This window comes from Oryx dammah, unplaced genomic scaffold (assembly GCF_014754425.2).
Source record: "Oryx dammah isolate SB20612 unplaced genomic scaffold, SCBI_Odam_1.1 HiC_scaffold_23, whole genome shotgun sequence".
Classification (NCBI taxonomy): Eukaryota; Metazoa; Chordata; class Mammalia; order Artiodactyla; family Bovidae; genus Oryx; species Oryx dammah.
Window position 1 is genome coordinate 114,257,852 of NW_024070207.1, and position 15,974 is coordinate 114,273,825.

The window sequence follows — 15,974 nt, forward strand, 5'->3', positions numbered from 1 at the left end:
TATAAATATTAGTATACCTAGTTGGGTTTTTATATTTATGAATAACACATTTATTATGCTTTTATTATTTATTTTTATAGTGAACATTAGCTGTATTATAAAGTATTTTTCTGTTTTGTTAATGCCAATAGATTCCACAGAAATAGTTTGAATAATTTATATATATACATTTGATATTTTATATATTTAGTAATTTTAACTGGAGTTTAGATTTCTAGATTCTGACGTTATGTCTTGAGACCGCTGGACTAAATTTGTTTCTCCTAAATTATCTGTAGATGAACCTTGTATCTCCCTCTAACCAGTAGCCATAGCATTGTTAGATTATTATTTAGAGCTGGACTATCCAATATGGGCTTCCCTGGTGGCTCGGAGTGTAAAGCATCTGCCTGCAATGCAAGAGACCTGGGTTCGATCCCTGGATCGGGAAGATCCCCTGGAGAAGGAAATGGCAATCCACTCCAGTTTTCTTGCCTGGACAATCCCACTGACAGAGGAGCCTGGTAGGCTACAGTCCACAGGGTCGCTAAGAGTTGGACTCGACTGAGCAACTTCACTCACTCATCTAATATGGTAGCCAGTAGCAATATGTGGCTATTTAAATTAATTAAAATTAAACCTTTGCTTCTTAGTCACACTAACCACATCTCGAATTCTCAGTAGCTGCATGTGGCTAGAGGCTACCGTATTGGGCAGCACAGATAAAGAAAATTTCCATCACTGCAGGAAATTCTTTGGGACAGTGCTAATATAGAATAACAGTAACCCAGTAATTCATTCATTTAGTATATTCTTCAAATGCATTAGCTATTTTCTGGGCTCTAAGGGACTAGGATGTTCCAAGTTGTGATGGCAGTAAGCCATCAGGACAGTTCTGATACAGTGCCTCACTGAGTTATCCTGAAAGCACTGAATACCTGAGAAGTAGAATTCCAGAATAAGTGAGAAAGGTAGACAGTTCTTCCCTTAATTACCTTTCAAAGCAGTTGCCTTCATAGTAATTTATTATTATTTTCAGATTCACCTGGCATTCCACCTAGTGCTAATGCGCATCAGCTTTTTCGGGGGTTTAGTTTTGTTGCTATTACCTCAGATGATGAAAGCCAAGCTATGCAGACAGTTGGTGTGCATTCAATTGTTCAGGTGAGTGAATGTCTAAGTAATTTTAAATTTGAAATGTTATAAGATATAGTTCATTGTGTGAATAATTATGTTAGATTTGATCTGCTGACTTTAAGTGAGCAGCTTAAAATGCATTATATATCATTGACCCTTAGAAATTTCTTTCATATGCCTTTGAAAAGTTTGTATGTGCCAAAATCCTGGATACCTATCTGACTTGAAAGTGGAATTCTAAGAGAGTTGAGATCAATATGACCATCTTGTCTCTCTTGTCTCCTGTGCCTCAGAATGTTTATCAGGCCTAGTTTGTTTCATCCTCTATTAGATCAGATATGATGAGCTGAGGTCTCCTGTTTCACTGATGTTTTATAACAGGGGTCAGCAGACTTTTTCTATAAGGAATAGATGATAAATATTTGAGGATTTGTAGGCTATATGGATCTATATTGCAACTACTCAACTCTGCCATTGTAGCACAAAAGCAGCCGTAGACTGTCCATAAATGAATCAACGTGGCTGTGTGCCAATAAAACTATATTTAGAAAAACTAGCACTAAACCAGATTTGGGCCACAGGCCATAGTTTGCCAACCTCTGGCATAGAAATAGATAAGAAATAAAAATGAACTTAAATTTTAAGTTTTCCAGGTTTATGTCTTTATTCTTTTGGAGCCTGCATTGTCATTAGGAAGAAATGCCTGTGGATACTCCCTCAGGGTGCCCCCTACTTCCCTTTTCCCCTCTGTTGGTCAGTGCAGGAGAAAAAGGAGTTACAGAAGCAGGTTTCTGAGTGACTATGAATGTGTGTGTGTGTGTGTAACAGAAAACTGCACTACTAAATTAAATATTATTAGAGGAACACAAGTAGTACAAACCATTAGATTTTATTTCTTCCCATCCTAATATCATTGAAAGATAAATTTAATTCATCTTCCTAATCATAGAGGGAACTAGATACATCTTTTGAAACACTGAGCTGTTTTTAGGGTATAATTAGTGCTTCAATTTGCCTGATGATTAAATTGTTTTTGCACTTAAGTTTTTTTTCACAAGTCAGTCCTCTTCTGCTTTCTACTTTCTAGAAAATCAATTTAAACACTGGGTGTTTTTTTTTTTTAAAACAAAGTTCATGTTTAAGTAGTCTGTCCCTTTTACTATGACAGGCATGTGATGTATGGCAAGTTTCTAAGTCAAAATTTCTGTACCTAACAGAAAACATAAACAGTTTTTCTGTAGAATTCAAGTTTTAACCTATAGGCATGCTGAGGGGTGTCTTCAATACTGTAGGCAAGACCAAACAACTCCCCTCAGTCTGTTTGTAGAACTAGTAATTTGCTGTTCATCATCCTACCCCTTGTTACTAGTCCTCAAGCCATTAGCAGCTTCTCTAGACAGAGTTGTAGTGAAGCTATGACTTGAGGGTAGAGAAAGGAAGGCATGGCTAGTTATAGTCCAAAGTGACAATAAAATAGGTATCACCTTCAGATACATTATTTTCTATAATCCTTACCTTCTGAAAATACACAAGTTCAAGGGTACATGGCCTACAAGTGGTGCATCTAAGACAAGAATCCAGATGTTCTAATTCTGAATCTTTCTAATCTTTTCTTCTATACCAGAGGTTTCAAACATCTCCCCATTTGCTTCAAAGACTTATAGCCGTTTGGATAGTAGAATGGGGAATAGGCAAGGCTGTCAGAAACCACGTAGCTCCATGTTTTTTGTTGTACATATTCAGTTTTCTCTTTTTAACATAAGCTTTTTTAAAAGGAGCATTTCTTGCTGTACATTTTATCATAGACACTTCTGAAATACAAAGTTGTAGAAGAATGAGTGCAGTTAAGATTCATTCTTAATTTTACTAAATTCATTTATAGTACATGCTGATGTTTCTCTATTACATAATGTACCAAAGTCATTACAGAGCTCTTTATCAACTTATAATTGTGTTTGTAGCAGTTGCACAGGAACAGTATCCAGTTTACTGATGGGTATGAAGTAAAAGAAGATATTGGAGTTGGCTCCTACTCCGTTTGCAAGAGATGTATACATAAAGCCACAAACATGGAGTTTGCAGTGAAGGTAAGTGTTTTTAGATTTAAAATGCAATTCTGATACTTAAAAGTAAGAAAAAGATCTGAAGGGATGTACATTAAGGTATGAATAGTGGTAGAAATGTGATATTTTAATTTTATTTTGCTTTCTGTGTTTTAAAATTTTCCACAATGCACATGTATTGCTTCTGTAATAATAAAGTGTTACTTAAGAAATAAAAAAATAAATAAAATGCAACTCTAACAGTTCTTATTCATGCATGCTAGTACCAGTTAAAAATTACACTCTCCTTTGCTAAGTGTGTCCTCTGTTATAAAAAGGTAAGGTAATTTAAATGTCTAACTAGTGATCTTCAGGATCTTAATCTGGAACCATCGATTCCCCTGTAAGCTCAAAAGATAAGGCAGCATACATACAGTTTGAGGAAGGCGGTACCAGTTTTCACCTGACCTGGTTTTTAGTATCATGCCTTTTATTCTCAGAAGTCCCCATTTATAGTCAAGCTTTCAGGGAGTTCCTCAAAATTTTATGCTGGATTTTGTATGTATACATTTTTATGGCAAAAATATTGATACATCCTTCACATTTAAAAGGATCTGTGAACCAATAAAAGAATAAGAACAAGTGTCATAAAATATATCATCATTAGCTGTTTTAATTTAGTTACGTGTCCTAAGACAATAAGGAATTTCTTAGCCAAAAACCAAGACACATGCCTCTATGAGAAAGTTTGAGTCAAAACCTGGACCTCCCCAGTGGTCCAGTGGTTAAGATTCTGCCCTTCCATTACCAAGGGCACAGGTTCAGTCCCTGGTCAGGGAACTAAGATCCTGCAAGCTGCATGGTGTGATCAAATAAATAAATAAATAAATAAATAAAAGTAAATTTAAAAAAATAAAGCAATCCTCTCAATGTGTTCTGGTTTTCACAAGACTAGTGCAAAATCATTTCCTTTGAGTTGGCATGTCTTTTCCCTGTATCTCTCCTCTTAATCATCCATTTGCCTGATTCCACACTATCATTTGCAGTTGCTCACAGTGGACACTTGTATGTTTGTCTTCCCCATTCTCCAAATAAAGAACTGTTTTCACAACGAAGTCCATGTCAGATAGTGGGTTTGGCTCATATTGAGAGTTTATAAGCTCTTTCCTAGGATGGTGGAGCATTTGGGTATTTATTACATATATTAATTACTAAGCTGTTTTAAAATGGAAAGTATGAAGATCACAAAATTTGTTTTAGACTACCTTTTGGATGAAATAAAAGCAAAACTTGTTGCCTTTTAAAAAATATAATATTCCTTTAACAGATTAAAACATTTAGAGGAGTATTCTTAAGAAGCAGCTGACATAAAAGGGTTGGAAAGCTAAATTAGTATTTTAAAGGGCTTTATTATAATAATTAATTCTAGCCAAGTAGAATTTCTAGGTATGGTATTCTGCTTAGCTTTCTGCCTAGCTTCAAAAATAAGCTTGTTCTACTTAACTGTTAATTAATTTTTTATAAGTAGCTTACAGCTAATGGGATATTCCATTGAAGCATTTTATTTTAAAAAGTAAAGGTAATCCAATAACTGTATTGAATTACAATAAACAAACTCTGGTGGTGGTTTTAAAGATACATCTTGCTCTTCTTAATTATCTATATTGATAGAGGTTTGAAGTTAACTGAGTTCCCAAAGTTCTTGAGACATTTAAAAATGGAAGTTATGTTATCTGTGTTCTAGGTACCTTTTCTTGAGACGTTCGAGCTTTTGTTAAATCCTAAACTTGTTACAGACTTAAACTAGACAGACCTGATGTGAATGTGACTCAGGGCATAGAGTTTATAGCCTTGCCATCTATATCAAGACTGGCATTCAAATTTTGATTAGACAATCTGGCCAGGTACTTGAGTAAAAATCGTTGATAAGTGGCTTATAAATACAGTGTTTACACAAAATAATGCCTAAGTCTGTAGCTGTAAATACTTAAAGTTTATACTGTATAGTCTGTAGCTGTAAATACTTAAAGTTTATACTGTATAGTTCATGAAATTTTATGATAAATATTTGCCTTTTAGATTATTGATAAAAGCAAGAGAGACCCTACAGAAGAAATTGAAATTCTTCTTCGTTATGGACAGCATCCAAACATTATTACTCTAAAAGATGTAAGTAGATTGTTTAATATAGATCATTTGAATCTATATTGCACAACATAATAATTCAATATTATTGAACAACATAATAATTCAAGTTACAGAAAAAAATCATGTATATAGTTTTTCTGCCTTTAAGAAGAAAAGTACTAATGATATTATTGCTCTTAATATCAGTATTTACTGGAACACTTAGGTATTAATTATATTCAGGTTGAACTAGGTCAGGTTCCGTGTGTGTGTGTGTGTGTGTGTCTGTGTGTGTCTGTGTGTGTGTGTGTGTGTCTGTGTGTGTGTGTCTGTGTGTGTGTGTCTGTGTGTGTGTCTGTGTGTGTGTCTGTGTGTCTGTGTGTGTGTCTGTGTGTCTGTGTGTGTCTGTGTGTGTGTGTGTGTGTGTGTGTCGCTCAGTCTTGTCTGACTCTTTGCAACCCCATGGACTACAGCTCGCCAGGCTCCCCTGTCCATGGAATTCTCCAGGCAAGATTACTGGAGTGAGTTGCCATTTCCTTCTCCAGAGGATCTTCCCAACCCAGGGATCAAACCCAGGTCTTCCTTGTTGTGGGCAGATTTTTTACCTTCTGAGCCATAGGGGCGGCTCTGTAGGCTCCCCAAACTGTCTTCCATAGTACTGCCAGAGGGAGCTACCACTTCTATGGAAGTAACCATGTTACTTTCCTGCCTGTAGTTCAGGCTGCCCATCACCTCTGGTCCCTGCCTTCCTCCGTCTATATTTTCCACACTTCCTCACATACCCCATGCTCCAGCCATGCTCAAGTATGTACATTTTTTTGTGTGTGTTTTCTTCTACTACTCTTTCTTTTATATGATTCCCTCTGTTGGGAATACTGTTTCCCTTCTTTGCCTGGCTAATTACCACAATCTAAGACTTAGCTAAGGCATTACGTCCTTCAGGCTTCATATTCTGCCCACCACCACCCCCAAAACAAGTGAAGTTTCCCTCCCTGCTACCATTGGCTTTTGTCATAACAGAGATGTTGGCAAAGGGTGCAAACTCCCCAGGCAGCATTATGTCCTCTCTTGCTGATCATGCTCATATGGGCTTAGAGGCCATGGCTGGGTGTTACAGACCAGAAATGTCATGTAGCCAACTCAGCCAGAGGACTCCTAAGGTACCTTTCATCTCTGAGGTTTTGTGAATTCCAGCGTTTATCCTTCCTTCTCCTTCCTAGCTGAAACTCCAGTTTCCTCAGAATAATGTATCACTGTTCATTGTTAGAGGAGGTTAAAATAATCCATTAAAATGTGAAGCTGTTTCACTTAAGTGACTCTTTAATTACTATAACCTCCAAAAATCCAACCAAGTACATTAAAAAGGAAATGTAGAAAATATTGAATAATCCCAGTCTTGCGTGGGGAATTCCCTAAGCTACTGCTATTTTTTATATCTTTGCTCCTTCATGTCAAATTCCAAAGTCTCTAAAATGATCCCCACTTTTGTTACAGCATCGCCAACATTTTTTAAAACTCATTTCTATGTCTGTTTCTCCTTACTAGAATAAAAACTTTGAGGGCAGATACCTTGTTTTCTCCATATTCGGGCCCCAGTACATGGTATCTGTTAGGGAGCTAAACAGAGCTATGCAGTAACTCTATGAGAAGAGGGGAATAAAAAGGCCTGAAGTTTATGGAGAGGGTTATTTCAGTTTGGGCTTGCCTGGAGTATAAATCCAAAATTACGTTGAGCTTGCTTTTTCTACATTAGAAGTGAATTGGTATGCTTCTGTATGGTTGAATGGAATTTCTCTTTGCTACTTAATCTTCCTACTTAATTCTTGCCACAGCTTGTCTTTCAATTTAATCAAAATCAGAATAATTCACTATATAAATATAGAAGTACATATAAATATAGAAGTTCTGCAGTTGTAGAAGTTCCAGGAAAATCTCAATCACATGTCTTTGTAGCAGTCCCTCTCATCATTAGTAGGTAGAAAGATCAAGAGGAACACACCCTAAGAGCTGAAGTTCAGTGCCCCTTCACATTCCATACCCATAGCTATTTTGATTGCCTTAAGTTTCACGGAAGGAAATCAGGTTATTTTTCTGACATTGTCTCATCAATTCCTATTTTAAAGTTTTTATGTGTATAAAATTGTTTACAAATTTTATATCCTTCATTGGTTATGATAAGTAAAATTTTCCTTGAATATAAATTGAGTTTTAATTTCTCTTTACTGTGCTAAACTTCATGCTGAGCACATGTAAAGCTTCACATAACTTTTTGCATTTTTGGTGTTGTATTTTACAGGTATATGATGATGGAAAATATGTGTATGTAGTGACAGAACTTATGAAAGGGGGTGAATTGCTGGATAAAATTCTTAGGCAGAAATTTTTCTCTGAGCGAGAGGCCAGTGCTGTCCTGTTTACTATTACCAAAACTGTTGAATATCTTCATGCACAAGGGGTAAGTATTTTTAACATTTTATTAACCTAATGTATATAAAACACCTTATGAAATTTGGTATAAAATACTAAATACCTTTTTTCTTTTTCACTCTTAAGTGTTTGAGTTGAAATTACAAAGGTAGAAGTTAGTTTATGCATGTAAAGAAAAATAACTATATTACGTTAATTATGCTGCTGTTTTTCCACTATGCAGATTTCTCCCATTGAGCCTGAAGTTCTACTTTGAAATTTTAGCTTGTTTATAAACATTAAATTCTTACACTTCCCAAGAAGTACGTGAGATTTTGTGACATAGAAAACAGCACCAATTTTGCTAGGCCAGTGCATACTCTTGAGAATTGGGCCCATGTAGAGTTTAGACATGGAGAAGGCAATGGCCCCTACTTGAGTACTCTTGCCTGGAAAATCCCATGGACAGAGGAACCTAGTGGGCTACAGTCCATGGGGTCGCTAAGAGTCAGACACGACTGAGCGACTTCACTTTCACTTTTCACTTTCATGAATTGAAGAAGGAAATGGCAATCCACTCCAGTGTTCTTGCCTGGAGAATCCCAGGGACGGGGGAGCCTGGTGGGCTGCCGTTCATGTTGCACAGAGTCGGACATGACTGAAGCGACTTAGCAGCAGCAAAGTTTAGACAAGAACCAGAGGCATGGGTTGTATTCACTTGTAAAAGGAAATCCTTCAAACAGACTAGGCCAAAGAGCCACCTGAATTCTGACTGGTGGGTGCTTTCCTCCTTTATTCCTGCCTACAGATTTTTAGTAAATGGACAAAAAAAACAAACAAACATTTTTTTTCAAACAAGTGAGTCTGGGAAGGAAAAGGAACAAGAGAGAGGTAAGGAGGGGGGGAGAGGGAGGAAGGGAAAATAGCAGAGGAGCAAAGAGGAATGGGAGGCAAGAAAAGAATAACAGACCTCTTCTTAAGGAGTTTATTTTCAGTACATTGTTCTTGTTTTCTTTGTCTTTGCCCCTAGAAGCTGAGCTTCTTCACTTGTAGCTGCTCAAGATTTGCCTATTACTGTGACTGGAAACTAATAGAACTCAGTTTTCACTGAAGAATTTGTGACTTTGCAGTCATCTAACTCTTCTATGTTCTTTTCTTAGTGCCTCACCAGTAATTAGTTATTAAAATAATAACTGGTCTGGAGAAGTAAAGTTCTGGATGTTAGGGTGTGAAACTGAGGTTACTGATTAGAACATAAACTCAGAATTGAGTGATGGAAGAAACACATATGTCTAATAAGTAATAAAGGACATCAGAGAGACTTAAGATAAAAAAAGTATTCCAGTAGGTGATTAAAGGGAGAAAGTAATTCAGAACTCTAAAGGAATGGTATCTTTCTGTGTGTGTGCCATTGTTGCTTGGATATCACATAGGCAGTACTTAGGTAAATCTGGGTTTTTGTTTCCTTTTTACACTTAAACCCCATGCCTGTTCCATTGAGCCTGTCCACACATTTATTGTGTTTATCCATTGTACACACCATTCCCTCTACTTAGAATGACTACCCCCACTTCTCTGGCTTCTACATTCAGTTCTTCAGATCTTAAATCAGTTGTTACCTCCTCTAGAGACCCTTCCTGACCCTCCCGAGTTGTGCCCCATCACCACCTATTTATTCTCTGCCTCCCTTACTACTGGATAAGCTCCTGGCATGTAAAGGCAAGGATCTTACAGGTCTTGTTCATCAGAGTATCTGCAGCTCCTTGTATAATACCCTGGTACATGATAGATATTCAATTAATATTTGTTGAATGATGAATAACTTGGAGACAGATATTACTGCTATTTGCATTTTTCATTAATCCACTTAATTGGACAAAGTGAGGGGGGAGATAAATACTGTTCTTTTTTCCTCCTTTCCTTGCCACAGTTCTGTGTGAGAGAGTTATACTTACACTATCAGTATTTTATACTGTTGGAATAATGTGAAGGTCACTACCAATCATCTTGTTAAGTTTGTGATAAATAATTTTCCATAATGGAGACGTATTGTTAATGCAGCTCTTTAATTTGTATTTCAATTAGGTGGTTCACAGAGACTTGAAACCTAGCAACATTCTTTATGTGGATGAATCTGGCAATCCAGAATCTATTCGCATTTGTGATTTTGGCTTTGCTAAACAGCTAAGAGCAGAAAATGGTCTTCTCATGACTCCTTGTTATACGGCAAATTTTGTTGCACCAGAGGTAATTGTGAAAGAGTTTGCTTGCAATATTTCAGTATATTTAAAGACTCATTTGCTTTGTTTTGCCCATCTTCCCTGGTAGCTCAGATGATAAAGAGTCTGCCTGCAATGCAGGAGACCTGAGTTTGATCCCTGAGTCGGGAAGATCCCCTGGAGAAGGAGATAGCATCCCACTCCGGTATTCTTGCCTGGAAAATTCTTTCCTGATACTCTTCGAATTTCCTGATTTTTGTCACCATCTTCCTGTATTTCTAAAGCTAAAACATCATGGTCTTTTCTTGTCTTTAGCTTTGTAACCAGTTAGCATCTCTTGTTATCCCCTACAACCAGTTTGGGCTTCTTCTGTTCACAGACCTGCCTTCCTAGCCCCTGCTTCCTTCACCACAGCCCCAGATGACTGCCACAGCCTAGGTGCATGGCGTTCCCTTTTGTCATTGTCTGATCAGTCCACAAAGATGTTGCAAAGCTGCTGAAGTCTTCCTCAAGCACTGCTTTGATCAGGTTGCTTCTTTTCCTAAGAAATTGCAGTTCCTCATTATAGCATCTCTAAAATCCAATGCTTTGCCCTCAGAATTTCTTACCTTTGGATTATCACTATGTAAAAAATTATAACCAGAAGCAAGATAATAAAAAATAATAGTTAATCCTAATATAAGGCTTGCATGTTAGGCACATATGTTAACAGATTTCATCCTCTCAGCTTTAATTTGGGTATAATAATTTGTTCTCATTATAACTATGTGAGGTGAGTACTTTTACTTGCATTTTACAGGAAACAAGGTGCACAGTGAGGGGTGATGCCATTTGCCTGAGGTCATATCTAGATTTGAGCCCAAGAAACCCAGCTACAAAGTTTGTGCTTTACCATGTGCTAGATATTTCACAAAAATGATAATAGTTGATAACGTTAGACTAGTTGGATTATAGATTTAGATTCCCCTGTCTGTTCTCCAAACTTTACTTTTTATATAGAAAAAAAATTTTTTTAAGATTATTTGATTCAGTTCTCCCAGTGATACTAGAACTGATGAGGGACAGGTTTTTTCCTTTATTTGTTGACATATCCACAGCCTCTGACACACACTGGTGTCCAAGCATGACCCCCTAATCCAGCCATCTCATTTTTCCTCAGAATTGTTTCCTACTTCATATAAGCAGTCTGCTTCTTGGAATCACCATGTAGCTTTATGTCTTGGCACATTGGAATTTTTTTTTTTGCTTCAGATCCTGCCTCTAAATTCACCTTCAGGAAATCTGTGATCAAACTGTCCTTAGATTGACCTCTTAACTCTTCCCCAAATCCTCCTCCTGTATTATTTCTCCACATTCAGTGGATCATGAGATCTTTTCCTTTCTGATTCCTAAATATTTTAGACCTTTTTTCCCTTACCCTGTATATCCAGTCTTTACTGAGTCCTTCCCATTTTATCTGTATGTCTTTTCCTCTTCATGTCCTGTTTTAGTACAGATCCTCACAGCCTTTCACTTAGTTTGCTACAAATTGCCTCCAATGAGGTGCCCTTGTGTCCATTCTCTCTTCTTGCCAGCATTTTCTCTGTACCTTGAGTTATCTTCCTGGTATACACATCCACTTATTTTATTTTCCTCTTTAATGCTTCAGTGACATCTGATTGCCTGCAGGGGGAAAAAAAACACCTAGATTCCTTAACAAGATATTTATAAAAAGCTTTCCAAGGTATTTCCTTGTGGGCCAGTAGTTAGGACTTGGTGTTTTCACTGTTGGGGCCCAGGTTCAATCCCTGGTTGGGGAACTAAGATCCCAGAAGCCACGTGGTGTGGCCAAACAAATAATTAAAAAACCTTTAAAAGACCACTTCCGTCTCTCTATAGAATCCCCTGTGTGGAAATTTGGCCACACTGAACTTACATGTTGCTAAGCAAGCTCTGCTCTCTTGCCCCTGCTCTCTCCCACCTCTTGATTTCACCTCCTGAATTCTTCCTTATCGGCCCAATACAAGCAGGTTGCCTCCGAGCCTTCCCTCTCTTCCCTAGCAAGAGTGAATTGCTTCTTCATCTTTATACCCATATCCTTAAAACATATTTTTGTTAGAAAACTTATCATGTTGAATTAACTACATATATGTTTATTTCCTTTGCAAGATTCTGATTTTCTTACAGAAAACAGTTGTTTTGTATTTGTCACAGTTTATGCCTGATAATAGTGATAATTAAATCTTGAGTATATATATAAAAGTACAGTTTTGCCCTGTACCATTTATACTGTTATATTTTCTTTGTTTTGTTAATTATTTCTGCAGCAAAATATAAATACATTTAAATAAGAAATTTACCTTCAGTTTATTTTTATAGTTAGTCCTCTGTGTGCCACAGCAGCATTTGATAAATTAAGATAATATCAAAATTTAAATTTATATATATTAAGTATTAGTAGAAGTTTCTAGAAGTAGTATTACTATATTGCCTTGTCTGTTAATCATGCTCTGTTTTTCTTGTATGCATTGGTTTAGGAGACATAATTTAGTTCATAGCCTATCCAAATCTGTATAATAAAAAACAGTGTGTTGATATTAATTTTTACTTTTTCTAGGTTTTAAAACGACAAGGCTATGATGCTGCTTGTGACATATGGAGTCTTGGTGTCCTCCTCTACACAATGCTTACTGGGTGAGTGTGTACCGTATGTTGTAAGCATTTATTCATCGATAACTTTGGTTACATTATCTATATTTATTTTTTAATCTCTTATAATACTTTCTTTCCATAGTTTCTCTTGTTGTTTAATAATACAATTCTATGTGTATGTGTGTGTATCACTGTTATATCTGTATTATTATTTTCTGTAATGTACTATTATTAAGTTCTTCAGGTTATGAGTTGATTTTTTTTCATATCAGTTTTGTACTCTGTGTCATAAACATATACTATTTTAAATATTTTATTCTATAGTATGTCATGTCTTAATTATATTATTGTATATTAAATCTAAATTAATATTTCATAACCTATACCTTGACCTGGTACTTTATGAAGCTTCATATTGTTGTTAATTTTTACTTAAGTAGATTTTGATGAGGTGTAACATTAAATGAACTACTTAGAGTACTTTTGGATATTGCAAATAAATATGAAAATTACCAACCAAAAAAGAAACTTTATTCATTAGCATGTTATTCTGTTATAAATTAGTTACACTCCATTTGCAAATGGTCCTGATGATACACCAGAGGAAATACTGGCTCGAATAGGCAGTGGAAAATTCTCACTCAGTGGTGGCTACTGGAATTCTGTTTCAGACACAGCAAAGGTAAGTATGGCTTCCTATTAAAGCTTTTGAGAAAATAGTTTTTCATAATCCCTAGTGAGAAAAAATAATATCAGTTAGAAACTTGTTGATAAAGCAGTATTGAAATGATGTCACCAAATACCTCAGACTCAAAAATTGACCACTTATGTTGTTTCTTTCCCAGAATAGGTTGGTTTGGCCTATCTCTCTATATATATATCTATATATTTCATGCTACTTCTTACTAATGAACATGATGAATAATACTTATGGTGGTCCTCATGATCTGTGTGTTTCCTCTGTGCCTCACACTGCACTTCACCTAGATTATCCCCTTTAATCCTCTTAACCAACACTGTAGAATAGCTAGTAGTGTCACCATTTCACAGTAGGAAACCAAAGCCCAGAATTTTAGTGTGAACTTCTCCACAGTTACACACCAGGCATGAGTAGGTGTTTCAAAAGAAACAGCCAATTCCAAAGTCCTTGTTCCCTAGAATAACTATACCATGTTCTATTTTTGGTCCATATTATGAAGAAAGGGGTCTATCTTTTTCACAATAAATAGTAGTTTAGCTTTATAGTGTCTACTTGAAATCCATTTGAAAAGCCTTTCTTGCTAGCAGACTTGCCATCCCCTGAATAGCATTGATTTGCCTTCTAACTCTGCTCTAGTTTCACTTTCAGTTCATTTGAAGAAAATTCTGTTTGAAAAGAAGAGCAAAGTTTTCCATTTCAAAATAAGAAAAACATAGAGGAGATGAGGAAGATACATATTGGTAAAAAGTGGTCACTCCTTTTTCTTAGAGGTGGATGCTTGACTTGAAATGATTGCATTAGTAAATAGGATATGTCAGAAATTTCTGTAGATAATTTTTGCATCGATATGAAGCCTCAGTTGACTAGTTTAATATCTGTGTGGATAATATTTAGTATTATAACTGTATTTAAAATGATATGTTAGCTTTTCCCTTTGTCTGGCAATAAAATTTCTTAAACCAGGTAATTCATTTTTCTTGGTACTTTTTACTTTTTTAAAATTCATGTATTGAGCACCTGCAATGTGCTTAATAAGTGAAGGTGCCAGGGATAAAAGATGGGACTCAGATGGAATTCCTGATCTCAGAGAGCTGTCAGGCTAGTTGTGAGATGGCCAGAAATATACAGTTCAGTGTCACATGTGCTTTTACAGTGCTCTGCTTACTGTGCTAAAGAAGCTCACAGATGGTGTTTGATCAGAAAGATTTCATGGAAGGCTTTCCAGAAGCATTGAAGGGATTGGCCAGGCAGCTTTGGGAAGCAGAAGGATGTAGTCCATCCCAGGCTGAGGGAGCAGCCCATGCGTGGTCATGATGGCATGGGAATGGCACAGTACCTCCAGGGTGGTGCATGGAGTTTGATGTGTCCAGTACAAGGTACATGTAAGAGGGTCACTGATGAACCACAGTTATGAAAGGTTTTGTCAGTCATGCTCAGGATTGGGGATTTTCTCTAATTACTGGGGAGCTGCTGAAAAATACTAAGCATTGTAGTGATCAGATTTTCCTTTTTCAAGGTCACTGTGGAGTAGTAATTTTTAACCATTGAGATCCACTGCAAACTTTGTCACAATTGGTTGTCAGGCATATCAAGTAATGTTACCATAGAAAGTACAATAGTTTATACATTGCCTGGTTTTTTAATAAGTTAAAGCAAGTCTAGCTTATTTCTATGATTTTTATAATTTGGTTCTCATTCACTTGCATTTTATGATTTTTTTTGAGTGAGAGGCAGGTGAGGATGAGATACAAATAATGCAAAAAAATTACATCCAATGCACAGCCTATTTTATAAATGCCACATGATTACTAATAAGTTTTGCTAATTTATCCAGTTAATACTTGTGATTATAAGTATAATGTAATATGCTGAATACCCACAAAATTGAGACGTAGAAAAAAATAAAAATAACTCTGTAATCTTTGGAGGGAGCATTTAGAACACTCCAATTAATTCCTGTTATTAGACAGTTGTATCCTGCTTTTCAGTTTTACTAGTAGTACAAAAAAAACCTTAAGTAGCTGAAAGTTACTTAGAAATAAACCAACGAAAATGTAGAGAAAATCAGAATATCTGAAAGAAAAAAGAGCCAAAGTCCTTAAATATACATAAAATGTGGTAAATTTACCCTTTGCAATGCACCAGAATTATTGTTAACTCAGGGAGGAGAAAACAAAGACTTAAGTTTTTACTTTTTTTTTTTTTAAACATTGTCATATTGACCAAATTGCTTTGTACCCAAAGGTCTGCTACTCAGAAAGAATAGTGTCATGGAAGCCAAGGAAGAATACTACACAGTATCAGGTGCTATAGGAAAACAAATAACAGGTTTAAGCTTGTTTTATTCTTTTTCCCACTACAGGACCTGGTGTCAAAGATGCTTCATGTGGACCCTCACCAGAGACTGACCGCTGCCCTTGTGCTCAGACATCCTTGGATTGTCCACTGGGACCAACTGCCGCAATACCAACTCAACAGACAGGATGCACCACATCTGGTCAAGGTGAGCAGCCCACTGGGGCATGCATGCCACATGCCCTCCAGGGGAGACTGAGGTGCCGTCTCTGTACCACAGCACCTTGCCCTTTCACTGCCTTTCAACACGCATCCACTTCTCAGGTGAGATTCTCATACAGTGGATGATTTAGAAAAGAAAAAGCCAAGGCGTGCCAAAATACCACCCTAAAGCTAGTTCAGGAATGATTTCTGAGTTTATTAATCAGATAAGCTTTG

The 15,974-nt window shown here is 36.5% G+C and overlaps 1 protein-coding gene across 5 annotated transcripts in view; it reads left to right on the forward strand.

Annotated features, from left to right (window-relative positions):
- Nucleotides 1-15,974, forward strand: part of RPS6KA3 (ribosomal protein S6 kinase A3) — a 102,183-nt gene that overhangs the window by 80,310 nt on the left and 5,899 nt on the right. For all 5 annotated transcript variants that reach the window (XM_040266266.1, XM_040266269.1, XM_040266267.1 and 2 more), the window contains 8 exons: nt 1,019-1,143; nt 3,078-3,203; nt 5,238-5,327; nt 7,582-7,740; nt 9,777-9,938; nt 12,507-12,583; nt 13,106-13,223; nt 15,604-15,744. In XM_040266266.1, the coding sequence (XP_040122200.1) occupies nt 1,019-1,143; nt 3,078-3,203; nt 5,238-5,327; nt 7,582-7,740; nt 9,777-9,938; nt 12,507-12,583; nt 13,106-13,223; nt 15,604-15,744 (998 nt within the window). The remainder of the gene's footprint in view (nt 1-1,018; nt 1,144-3,077; nt 3,204-5,237; nt 5,328-7,581; nt 7,741-9,776; nt 9,939-12,506; nt 12,584-13,105; nt 13,224-15,603; nt 15,745-15,974) is intronic.